The sequence below is a fragment of the Anomalospiza imberbis genome, chromosome 1, assembly GCF_031753505.1.
Source record: "Anomalospiza imberbis isolate Cuckoo-Finch-1a 21T00152 chromosome 1, ASM3175350v1, whole genome shotgun sequence".
NCBI lineage: Eukaryota > Metazoa > Chordata > Aves > Passeriformes > Viduidae > Anomalospiza > Anomalospiza imberbis.
In genome coordinates this window covers 54,610,259-54,623,762 of record NC_089681.1, presented here as the reverse complement: position 1 = coordinate 54,623,762, position 13,504 = coordinate 54,610,259, and the positions used below count along the sequence as shown (strand labels likewise).

Here is a 13,504-nt window from a genome sequence, read left to right as displayed (position 1 = left end):
AGTAAACCAAGGTAATTGGGCTGTATACTCTAAACCACATTTAAATCTCTTGTGAATATTATGTGCTAAAATCAGCATTTTTGACATCTTAATCCAGATGCATGAATTATCTTCCCACAAAGAACAAGGAGATTAATGAAAAACTGTTCTTTCAGAACCTTCCTGATTTAATACCTGCTTATATTCTGCAGCATATCTTGCTCTCATTAAACTGTATACACTTTTTTTTCCTGTTTTGTAATATTTTTATTGTAAATCTTACATGTATGACTAAAAGTCATGGACGATATCTTTCAGTTCCATTACAAAATCTATCATATATATATATATGCTTATATATATATATTTCATACAACTAGAAGCAAATCTACTGAATTATGAAACAATGATTGTCTGTTAACATGTAACTCAAATTAAGTATGTTGTAGATGACTAAAATTATTTTTCTTTTCTGTTGGAGCTGAAGGCCACTTTCACATAATTAATTGATAATGCTGGGCTGCAAAAATTACAGAGCCTTAATGACAATTTCCCATTCCACAGCCTCACATCACTCATACATTAGGATTTCAGTACAAGGATCCTTCTCTCAGAAAGAAGTACTTTAGAGTGAGCATCATCATCTGTGGAGCACCTTCTGGTCACAAACACAGTTCTGTAAACAATTCTGTGTACCTCTCAGTAATTGCAGGGAGGTCAAACCATTTCAAGTTAGGTACAAGCAAAAAGTTTGCAGGAACAGACTCTAATTTAGGAACTCATCTACATTTTATCTAAAACAAAAACAAATCTGAAATAATACCTAAACCCACTATTTTACTTATATATGAATATGTCTTATTATCTAGTAATAAATCATGAAAGATGAAGTATAAATATTGTCAGAATCATAAAAAAGTTGTCTTATTCTAAGAAATCCTACTTCAAAATCATACAGTATGTTAACCAACAATAGTTGTCCTTCTGTTTTGGCACTCCTGAACTAGCATAGAAATTACGTGTAGTGAGTTAACACCTTGGGGAAATAATACTTATGTGCAGCAGGATATAAAGATGACCTCTGAAGTTAATAGTATTACATTGCTTAACATAAGAAAGAAATAGAAAACATCTTTTACTGTGATTCATCTGCAGCAAAAGAGAAGGGAAGAAGAAGAGCAAGGTGTTTACAGTCTTTGAAGCGTATAGCATGTTTAACCTTGAAAATTAAATCTTGCATTAAAGACACTCCCAGCTACCTCTGCAGTCTTCTTTCAAAAAATTCAATGTACAAATATCTTCTTTAAATGTCTCAGACTTTGTAATGGCTCAGAAGAACAACTGCACATCCTTGGAGCTGCTCTCCTTTCTGTGGGATGAGTGGTGGGTGGCCTTGTTTACTGTAATTTCTCCACTTCTATGCTTCATTTCCTACATTTATCCAAGACTGGAGAAAAATCAGCATGTTCTGACAAGTCTAAAACCATGAGGCAGTAAAATGGACCTGAATTTAGTGGAGATTTGTGTTCCAAAATAAATATAACACTTTATGTCAAACAATAATAAAAAAGGATAAATTCTCCTGTACAAATCAGAAGAGAGAATAAAAAATAGCAAATAGATAGCAACACCTTTTCTATACCTACATGGGCATCACAAAACTTCCCATCCATAAGACTACACCTCCATATTTATCATTTTATGTGGATTTTAAGCTACTTTGGAAGTTGATGACACTCTGTGGAATTTCTTAGTGCAAACAATAATTTCTCAAAAACTACCCGGAAAATTACAGGGATTTCTAATTAAATAACTGTGAGAACAAACAGGGAGAAACACAAAAAAACATTTCCTGGGATTTTGTTTGTTTTCATCAGTCCTTCTGCTTTTGTTCTAGTAAGTTGTATGCACACAGTAAAGAAAATTTGCTAAAAAAAAACTTACCTGTGTAAATACAATGTACCGTAGTATTGTATTGAGTTACATATTTGAAAATGTATTTCTTCTTAGAACAGAGACTCTGTATTCTCTATACAGCAATACTCTGAAGGCATCTACAGAGTATCACCAGTTCACTGAGGTGACTGTATAGCATACTCTTGAAAGTGAGTTGCCTCTGCAGGTATTTGAGGGTTGCTATCTATTTGAACGTGGCTGAGCATTTCATTTTATCAAAAATGCCACCAAATGCTCATATTCTGTGTGGTCAGTGCAGTCCCTAGGACAAGTCTAATGAAGGTATGTTCCACCAAGGCAAAAACAAAACAAAAAAAAAAAAAAACCCAACAACCTAAAATTTTAAAAATGGGAAAATATTTACAACTTTCCTCAGTCTGTTAGGTTGAGTTTTCTGTTTTAATATTCTTCAGTGCATTTTCAGAGAAAGGTTTCAAGGCTAGGAGTATAAGCATTCTGGTCCGGTCCCATACATATCTGCAAGCCTTTTAAAACGAGGGCCCCAGTCACTGAGGTAATCGTAGTTCTGGTCAGAGTTTGAGCTGATGGAATCTAAAGAACTGAGTGACTCTGCCACCGAGCCGTTCCCTTCAAATGCGTATGTCTGCAGGGAGTCGTAGGGCGGCGCGCAGGGGTCCACGTCAGCTTCTTTTAGTCTTTCCCAGATAAATTCCCTAAAAATGACATTATCTGGGATACTTTTAAAAGTCGGTCTGCTCAAGAACTGAATCTCAGGTGTCACGTCCCTTCTGGTCTTGGTGTCTCGCATGATGTTGAGGTTCCTCAAGGCAGCCATGTCAAAAGCCTCTGTGTCTTCTTCTCCACCACCCTCATCATCATACCTGACAATGTTTTCTCTGATGTCTCTTTCTTCATCAAAAATGAGGGGCTCTTTTTTCCGTCGCCTCATGGTGACAATCAGCAAGACAAGAACTAAAACAAAAAAAAGCTGGAGTTTTAGCAGTGCTGAAGTTTTCTCGTATCTTTCCAAATGTTGGAAGTAGTCATTAATTTATATGGCAAAGACCCAAGTAAATAGCAAGAAATTTATGCAGTTAGATGTGAAATCTGGCAGATTATGAAATAATTTTTAAACCATAAGCTTTTTAGACCCTAAAGAATCTATTTCCCAAATCATTCAGGATTAGCATCTTCATCTCTAATTCTAATATCCTATATAGTCTGCTAAACATAAATTTCAATACTGGTTCAGTCTGACTATGACAATCTCACAGCCAAGAAATTATAATAATTTTTTAAAAATAAAAAGACCTTTTCCTGAACTCTTAAATGCCCAAGTGATAAAACCACATTCATAAATTGATGGAATAGAATTTAAAAACCCTGGTCTGGAAAGTGACTGAATTAAAGTGTATGACCAATATCTGCTGAATAAAAACAAAGTTTAAAATTTTTATATTGGAGAACATTGAATTTTTAAGCAATGTGTAAAATAAGACCGTCTTAGTTCATGGAATAAAACCACCTCTATATGAGATCTCACTTTCCTGAAAAGTGCAAAGTACTGCACTTGAGATTTATGCCTTACATCTAATGAGAACTGCTAGGGCTAGAGTTTACTGGATTAACCAGTACTAGAAATGTAATTGGTTATTTAATTTTAACCCTTAAAGTTTCTTTCAGCTTGAAAGCTAATACTAAGCTGCAGTGGAAGCCAAAAGCACTGAAAGAAACTAGCTCAGGGCTTCTCTTGTTCTAATACAGTTTTGGTAGAGAAACATCACTGGTGACACACAAAATATGGAACCAATACTATGAATATTGCATCCATCTGTGGGACATGATGGAGTGTGAATCATCCTCCTGGAAAATAATTAATACTATATTGTAGCATCTGGATAACATTTCCTGAGTTAATAACACTCCTAGGAAATCACAGGCATCACTATGATTGAAAAAATAACAGCATGTTGAAAAGTGTCATTCCACATTTAATTAATCTCTTCTGATATTATGATTTTTTCTAATGTTAAGAATATGTGACTATATGCATTGATAACATTTTCAATGTTTACCTCCAATGCCAATTAAATGCTGTAGAAACTAAAAGGTAATAGAGACAAAATTAAGCTTGAGGTTCCCTAGGTAGTCTCAAAAGTGGCCTCCATAAATTGCATAATGCAGGACTACCATTCTTGAAAGTCTTTTCATTGAGTGATCTTAATATCAGTATCAATCTAGTCATTGCAAAGAATGACCTATTATCAGGATCACTTGGCTAGAATAAAGCAGTACATTGTACAAGAAAGAAAGCTGTATATGTCTACAGATGTTATTGTACTATTTGGAATTGGCTAAAGCCAGAAATGTCTTTCTGCACCATTTTTATTTCCCTTTCAAGACAAACATGTCTAAAAATAAAGCTCCAAATACATTTATTTTCCCCTAAATTTTTTCATAAATTTATTAGGCAACAATTCTTTCCTCTTTTCTCAGTAATTACCAAGCACATATCCAATAATCCATCTATTAATAGATGTCTCATGCCTATATTACTAAGTAATCAACATCACCCTTTCACATTTTTTGCCCCTGGCATCTACTTAATTCATCCTTTATGTATTGAATTCAGAAGACAGTAGTTTGGGGCATTTTGCTTTGAACAATATTTACATATGCAGTTTAATAATAAGAAATATTGACCTTTAAAGTGACATTTGTGAAATTTCAAAACATTCTGATATTTGTATAATAAGCTGTAAATTATATGAGAGAGAACATAAAATTGTCATCAGATACAATTGCACTCCACTCCTAATGTTTTTCCTTATTGTAAAAGATATTTTAATGTGAAATTACCTTGCTGACAGTACAAATAGATATTTCAAACAAGATTTATATTGGCATAACTTTTAAATTAATGTTTTCAACATTTACTGCCACATTTTTATTGCCATATAAGTAAGCAGCTAATCATTTACTTTACTCAATAAATGCATTTTTACTCTACTGTCCCTCTTAACATACTTCATGTTGAAAGTTAAAGACATGCTAATAAGTGTATAATAAGAAACTTAGTAGAAAGGTCTGCCTAAAGGTACAATACAATGGATGTTTTATATAGTGTTCCTTCCACCTCTCACACTTGCTTGAAGCCAAGAAAAATATAGAGTCTTTCTAAAGGTTAAATATTTTAGCATTTAGATAACTTTATAAGATTATTAATTTCTAGCCTTTCCAGCAGCCATGAACAATAAAGTTTAACCTCTAAATGAACAAAGCTTTAGCTGCATTGCAGAAGCTGCAGAAATGAATACAAACCTTAAACAATTTTCACTGCTATTTAAATGAAATGCAAATAGTTTAAAAGTTTTTTCATTCCTCATTAAGTCATGGTGGGCTTTTATTTCCTACATTTATGACAAAAGCAGACATTAAGTCAGTAATTAGAGACTGTCTGAACTTCTAAAAACCTAATTTCATGATTCTTAGAAAAGAAATAATACAGTGGAAAACCTTTGGCACAAATGTATTGCACATTGAGGGCACTAGATTGGCTCCATACAGATACACCCAACTCATACTAAGGAGATGAAATGACAGATTTCATATAAAATACAGATTTCATATGTGATATAACAAATAAACAAATCAATCGATATTTTTAAGCTGCTAATTATAAAGTCTTAGTAACGAGAATTAACAAAGACTGATTTAAACTAACCTTTTAATTCTTCCAATTTACCTAAATTTTTAGAAATATTGATTTCCTTTAATAGGTACAGTAGCTAAGCAAAAAAATTTGTCTTTTTATTAGCTGTAGTAATACATAGTTTTATCATTGTGTCTAGTATACATTTAATGTTTGTAGTTTCACTACACCTAAATCAGTCTTTAAACAAACACCTTCAAATGCAAGAGTGGATTTTTGCTTTGCCACTTTTCAGTGTGCTTTCTGGAATTACCATGAATTTTCCATTTTGGTATGATCTGGTAATAAGTCAGGTTTAGTTCACCCGAACATATTTCTCTGGTTTAGTATTAATTTTTCCTTTTGTACTCAAGGCAAATGCAACAAAATTGTAAGGAAGCCATAAAGTCGTGAGAGGCCCTGAGGGAGAAGACTACATGCAGAGCTATACAGAAAGGCACAGAGCTAAATCACAAGCATTACCATGAATTGTATACACTACTCCCCTAAGCCAGGAATTTACTATAGCAATAAGCCACATCAGCTGCGAGCAGAACTGCACACTGTTTTATGCCTTAGGTGTGTCATGATTCATAAAGCTGATGATTGGAGATCCCCAGCCATCTAAGAAGCACACTAATAACCTATTAATTATATCTTGCAGTTGACAGTACAGTCAGATCAGGTTTGGGGATTACAGAGGCCAAGACTCGGGAAACTTGAATTTAATTCCCACTTAACAAACTTCACCTATACCTGTTGTTTAATCAGTTTGGCCTGATATTTGCAAAGTGACTGTGACCTTTAAATGCCCACACTGAGTGACCCTAATCAGCTCCCTAACTTTCAGAAAACAGCTGCTGCATTTCATATTCAACCATCTTCTGGAAGTGATGCTTTGGGTACCCCTAGTTAAATGTTTTCCCCCAGTTACACATTTATCACTTTTAAAACTGCAAGGCCAAACCCTACACATATTACATAGTCACATTCTGTACATGTTATAGCTATTTAAAGAATAGAAATCTTATGACTAGAACTGCTCCCTCTTGTTTACAAATCACAGTTATGTGTTCAGATTTAATTTGGGTTTTGCAGGTATTTTGATAATGATAAAAAAATTGATGTCTTTCAACTGAAAACAAAAAGATTTAAAGCTGTATTTTCAAGCTTTATTAACATATTATCCTTGTAAACTCTAGTGCCACACCAATAGGCACTTTTCTTCAGCCTTCCTAAGAAAATAGGAGAAACTAATAGATTACATTCAGAAGTATGAACGACAAAAATTATGAAAAAGTATTATGCCAATATAACTTTCCATTGCATCAGTACAAAGAAAATACTTAACCTCTCAAATGTAATCACATTATATACAGGTGAATATTCTGTTTGTGTGACTTTATGTAAACATTTTATGCTGAACAGTTGTTACAAAAGCAATTACTATTTCTGGAAGATGCTAACTGAAAAACAAATTACCTTGAATGAAATTACCATACAATTTTCAGAAAAGTTAAAATTTTTTTTCTTGATTTCATCAAAATTATGTGTAGTTTAAAATTAATAAAACTGCCTTTTCATATGCTTTTTATGATTTTTAGATTTTTTTTCTTTCTGTAAAACTTAGCCTTACTGCATAATTATAAAGCTGTTTTGAGTAATTAAAAAAGTACTGGAATTTTCTTGTGAAATAAAATTTATAATTTAATCTCCATCAGTCAGTCTGAAGATAGAAAGAGATTTTGCTTTTAAATATTTTTAGCTTTTAAAAATTATTTTCCTTTGAAAAAATAGCCTATACTCTGTTATATGCAATTATCATAAAATAGTGTAATTTAATAATGTTCTTTTTTCTTAGAGTCAGTGAAAACATTGTGCTTATCTAAAACTGATTGGTTGCTTAAGTAAAAGTAGTAACACTAAGAAATCCCACTGAGACAATCCGGGTCTTGGTAAAGACAAGTGGTTATATATCAGCCACAGGGATGTATGGGGCAAGATCAAAAAGCATATCATACTAACTTTAAGAAAGTAAGACCTGGTTGAGAATTCAGGACCCTGGTGCCAGAATGCATGTATTCATTCCATCTATGCAAATTTCATGCTTTCTCTGCTTTACAACTGGCACCAACATTAAGATGACATTGATTAATGTGACTGAATTTGCACTGCGTGTTAATCTTCGGTTAGGGAAAGATATTGATCCAGTAGACTGTATCCTCTTTTCACTGATAAAGTCTCACACAAAAATGTGCATCCCTTGTTCCAGTCATGGAACCATTTGCCAAAAGCTGAAGCCTGTTTTTTATGTTGTACTTGTAGATCCTCAGCATTTTTCTGAGGAATGAATGCAAAGAGCAAAGGGGCAAAAGTAAATTCCTAGCAATACCACCCTGCAGCTGGTCCCAGAAAACATATTCTAGGAGCAAATGAGAGAAGAAAGGCTCTGGGACCAGGCAAGCAACTGGGTTTCATTGGGCATCAGGGACGCTTAGGTACCTCTTCCTTGTGGACACTGGCATGTGGCTGAGACTAAAATGGGATACAGTAGCAAAATGCAGCACTCAAAGCCAGGATTATCATACAAACACAGCCTAACCTGTTCCTGCAGCTTTGAACTGTACTCAAAAGGAATAGTTTAGACTAGAACTGATGGTGGCATATACAAATGTCTTTTTGGATAAACAATGTTGATGCCTTCAGACAGATGACTTTGGAAAACCAAAGTCTTTGACAAATAAAATCAGTGGTGAGGTGGTACTTTGCAAGATTTTTTTACCAAACCTTTGTTCAGAACTCTTTAAAAATAACTAGAATAAAAGCTCATGTTTGTTGGTTTATTGGTCGTATTTGACTCCTGATGTACTGAGTAGAATAAGCAAGTTATTTGGTGCCATTCAATGACCTTCTTGAAATCCGACTGCTTCTATTTAAGAAAAGTTTATGACCAGACCAAGCTGCATGGTACCTACAGCAGTTTCCTACGTAATCTTCAGAAACCAGCTTTTCATGTATAACAAAAATGGTGAGATTTTCTTTTGAGATCAAATGAATCACTATGGTTACAGGACATTTATTCCTAAGTATATTGGACTAAAGTTTAAAGTGGGTGTTTTTTCACTGATACTAATGCCAGTTGATATAAGAGAATATTTTTATATCTTTTTGAACTCTAACATTTAGCTTCATGTCCAAATAAAGTTCATTTGTGTACATAAATTGGCTAGAAATGCTACTAGAAAAATGATATTTAAAAATGTTCATTAAAACTTTTGGCAATAATTCCCTTCCATTTCTTAAACCTAGGCCTAACCACCATGTGTTGAGTGAGAATAAAGTCTTATGGTGTTAGATTTTTTTATGTCACGGAGATGGAAAACTTTAGAAATGCCATATCCTATATATATATAGCTACTGAGTAAGTTGGTTGCAGAGATAGTGATCTTTATTACTCTATAAAAAAAGTTTGCAACAGGTTTTTCATTTTGGAGTCCTTTAGAAATATTTTAGCAGAAGGAACATTTCTTTCTAATGGATTCCAGTGACATGAATCAAAGTGCAAAAGAAGACATATCTGTTCATGGTAGAAATACTGCCATGGACAGAAGTTTGGACACAAGTCTCTTGATTTGACCTATGCAAATTGCTTTGATAACAGTGGCAGATAAAACACCACTGGGATTATACCAACATAAGAAGACTGTGGTCTTCTCCCATTCCTTAGGCCGGTATGTACTGATAGGGAATAGAAAAATCTTTTAATTGATAGCAACACTGATGAAAATTCTTGTGTGCTGAAGTGGGTACCCTGTTAATATAAGAATTTTCAGTCAAAAACCAAAACTTCGCTTTTGCTCACTTTATCCTTCATCTTTATTTCTTTATTTGACCCTTTAGTCTCCCATTTACTGTTTAATGACTAGGTATTACATGAGAAATGCTAGGCAAACTAGGATGTTGACACCATTCCACTCTTTTCCACTGCCTTTTATCTAGTTGCAGTTTCACTGCTCAACATAAAATTCAGCTGTGCTACCATTTGCAGAAGTAACAAAAGATCACTCTGCAAATGATGTCAATTCAAAATTATTCTCATGAGTAAATTGCATCTGTTGCATTTTCTGAATATCTTTTGTTCTATGCAAATCAGTAAATGTTTAAAAACAGTTATGCCTGTGGAAAAGGGACACACTGCTACTGGTTATATGGTGAGTATGCTAAACCAAATGCTTCCATAAACTGCATTGTCTATTTCTTAAATATTGCATTTGATGAAAGTATTATTTTTTCTTTTACTGTTATTTCTTATATCTGTCTGGAGGCAGCTTAATATAGAAACAAAGTATCTAAATTGATAATCCTAATCTAAAGGGTATTTTTTTTTTGGGCTAATGATACAAAATGCTGTTCTTTCTTGAATACTACCTGTGCCTGTTCATAGAAATCAGGGCAGAGGGGAATGTTGAAGCTTATATGAATGTATCTTTTGCCACAATGCATTGCGTGGAAAATAAGAGTAAGAGAAAGAAGACATACCTAGCAGTGTCAAGACACAAGCCAATATTGCTATCAGGGCTCCAGTGCTGAGTCCTGCAGGCAAGATATATGCTTCTGCATTGCATGTCTGAGCAACACCATCTGCATCACAGTCACAGACCCTGATGGTGAGAGTATTAGTGCTACTAAGTGAAGGTGATCCACTGTCCACTATGAATATTGGCAAGTAGAAAACAGACTGTTCCTGTCTTCGAAACCCATTTCTTTTGGTTAATACTGTCGCAGTATTATCTGGATAAAGGAATAAAAAGACAAATTATAAAATATGTGACTTTTCTAAAACACAAGACTATAAATAATATAGCCTTCTACTTAAAGACTTTATAAAAACATTCTTATAATTTCAACAAGTTTACCTTTCCCAGTCATATATTTTGAAGCTGCAGAGGTAAGATAACTGAAAAATCACACACAACTAAACAAGAAAATTTCTATTTTCAGCAAAAGAATATTTCAAAAATGAGAGGTCCATTTGTTTTCAGCTAAGCTTACATTTTAACAATCTGGATATACAGCTGAAGATGAGATCATTATATTAAAAAAAAATATCCTTCAGTGATTACATTAGGTATCTAAATACATGTTTCCAGTTAATTTACAAGCATCTATTTGTACTATTTACAGATACAGATATCATATTAATGGAAGCAATGACCATATTAACAGGAGAGTAAGTTCTGAAGATCAATGAAATATTTTTTTAACGCAAAAAAAAATTCCAGTCCATGCACAAACAAGGGAATTGTGCATGCAACAAAGAAATGCTGTTGTTCTCAGACTCTTCTGAGATTCAAGATGGCTATTATAATTAGTCTAAAATGTATAGTTTGACAGTGATCTGAGCTGTGTGATTAAAAAGCCTGTGTGATCAATAAGATACGTGCAAAACTCACTGTGTACAACACAGATTCAGAGCTCCTGAGAGGTAAGGAGTTACATCCCCTAGGATGTTCATTCAGTTGGTCTGTCTATCTATCTACTTACCTAGCTATCCATAGACAGACATATTGGTAGCCAGTTATCTTATTGTGTCATCTATTATGATCTATCTGAAAAAATACGCAAACACCTCTTGATATAACATCACACGACAGATGCATAAAATTAACTAATGTTGAATAATGCATCTGCTGCTGTGTCTTGTACCTCCACTTATTTTACAAACATTACAAAAGTCTAGTATTACTTTTATTGAATTATAAGTTCTCTGGAAGAGTGTCTTTTTTCATTAACTACTTTACAGTTTTCATTAAGTCAGATTTCTGAACAGTCCTATTCTAATGCAGTTTTATTATTTTGATCATTGCTACTATTAGAGACTTCAGTTTTAAACTGCAAGCTGTTCATATGAGGAAAATTAAGCATTTCATTAACTATATGTAAGGTAAGGCAATGAAGACCTGGGTGAAAGAATTTTATTAGGTCACACTTACTGAATATTATTCAAAGTCTGCCTGTACAAATAGTGTCCTTCAGTGTCCATGTTTGTTTTTCTAGTTTTACTAATAGGATGACTTTGTAGCTCTGGCCAAGTACTGATCCATAAAAGAGCAATGCAAGAGCAATACCCTGTCTATTTAGTTCTGTTTGCTACAGCTAATAGCTAAACTGCCTGACACGTGCCCAGCTGCTGTACTGTGCAGTGCAACTAATGAGGGCAGTAATTAGAGTGTGTTCTCAGATATTTTAACTAACAGAAATGGGATGTCAGTGGGAGTCTTTGAGGAAACAGTCATAAGAAATCTGTGCAAATATTTTCATTATCAAAAGCATTCTTCAAAAGGGGATATACACAGTTACTGAAAAGATGTGTTTTTTTAAAAACCAAACAAAAGCCCCACAAAACACAAAACATCTCCATCTATCATGTACTCATTTTTTATTCCCTGAGTTATATTAATAAGACATGAATTCCTGGACATTTTTCAGTCACTGCTCCAAGGTAAAATCTAAATTAGATAAAAACCTATAAATACATGCAGAAAATGTGAAGAGTGACTGATGGGAAAAAAGAAAAAAAGGAAAGATTTAAAGATTTGATGCTGCTCTGTTTGGCTAAAGGTTTTATATGATTCAAACAACAACTTAATTCTTTTGACAAATAGTCTACAGATAAAATTATTTGGCAGGCTGATTGTAGTTTATATCCTTACCAGAACAGAAGTTTATGTAGGTCAGAATAAGCATGCTGCTGAAAATGGAAGGTGCTATTGGTGAATATTTACCAAATCAAAATTTTCTTACCTTTGTTGTCCTGCAATGTAAAATTGTGGTTATTTGCTGCCTCTGCTGTTAAACTGAAGTAGAACTGATGGCCATTTGGTGGGTCATCCTTATCAATTGCACTAATTTTTTGGATCACCTGTTTTGAGATACATCAGGGTTTCATTGAATCATATATACATGTACATTAAATAACCCCTCTGTTACCTACCAAAATATCAACCCTCCCTCAAATTCTAATAATTGAATTTTGGTTTTCTAATCTCCCAAGGATGTAGAGATTATTAATGTGTGACTCAACTCTTTACCTGTACCAAATTTATGGGCCAAAGCAATGCTGTGCTGGCTCTGGGAGAAAGTTAGGTCCTGTCATTCACCAGAGCTTGGAATAATAAACTACATAGCAATGGAAGAAATGTGTCTTCTGGATGGCTCTTAGTGTAGTTATCAGGGGCTGCAATCAATGTTGAAAACCTTCACAAGGAAACCACAATGGTTTTGAGTATTTGAATTCATGTATTTTTTTTAATATAATGGAAAACAGAAAGGCACATCATAAGTATATTATTATTGTTTTCTGGCGTTTCATTCCTAACATTTTTTTAAATTTCATTTTCTAAAATTCTGTCAAAATCTACCTCTAAAGAAAGTATTACCAGTGCTTAAAATCCACAAAAATTGGAAACTCCAATTCTCTGGTCCAGTTCTAATCAGACAGAGCAGAGGGAAAACAGAGAGGTACAACAGTAAGAGCATGCATAGTCTGTGTTTCTCATGAATACAAGCTAATAATCATAGTGGGTTTTTATCAGAATTTGAATTATGGGGCGATTTTGAAATGTGCAATAAACATCTACCACAGGAAGGACAATACACTGAGAGAAGGCACAAAACACAAGGTCTTCCTAGAAGTATGCAGGATTATTGCAAGGTGCAAGATCTACACATTTCCTGGAAGTGGGAAGAGAGACTGAGAATGTACATGTATTTTGTGACGTCTTCCAAAGTAGAGGAAAAGGCAAAATATGAGGGACACCAAGGACAAAAAACAAGTAATAGATTTAGTTAAGTCTAGGACTACTTGGAAGATATTTGTGTAGTTAAAAATATGAGAATAAAAAATAGGAATACATT

At 33.8% G+C, this 13,504-nt stretch overlaps 1 protein-coding gene across 2 annotated transcripts in view; it reads right to left on the bottom strand.

Moving 5' to 3' along the window:
* Window positions 1–221: 221 nt before the first annotated feature.
* Window positions 222–13,504, bottom strand: part of CDH7 (cadherin 7) — an 82,443-nt gene continuing 69,160 nt past the window's right edge. For both annotated transcript variants that reach the window (XM_068193151.1, XM_068193161.1), the window contains exons 10-12: window positions 12,392–12,509; window positions 10,127–10,378; window positions 222–2,868 (exon numbers count right to left, since the gene is read on the bottom strand). In XM_068193151.1, coding sequence (XP_068049252.1) covers window positions 2,375–2,868; window positions 10,127–10,378; window positions 12,392–12,509 — 864 coding nt within the window. In that variant the 3' untranslated portion in view covers window positions 222–2,374. The remainder of the gene's footprint in view (window positions 2,869–10,126; window positions 10,379–12,391; window positions 12,510–13,504) is intronic.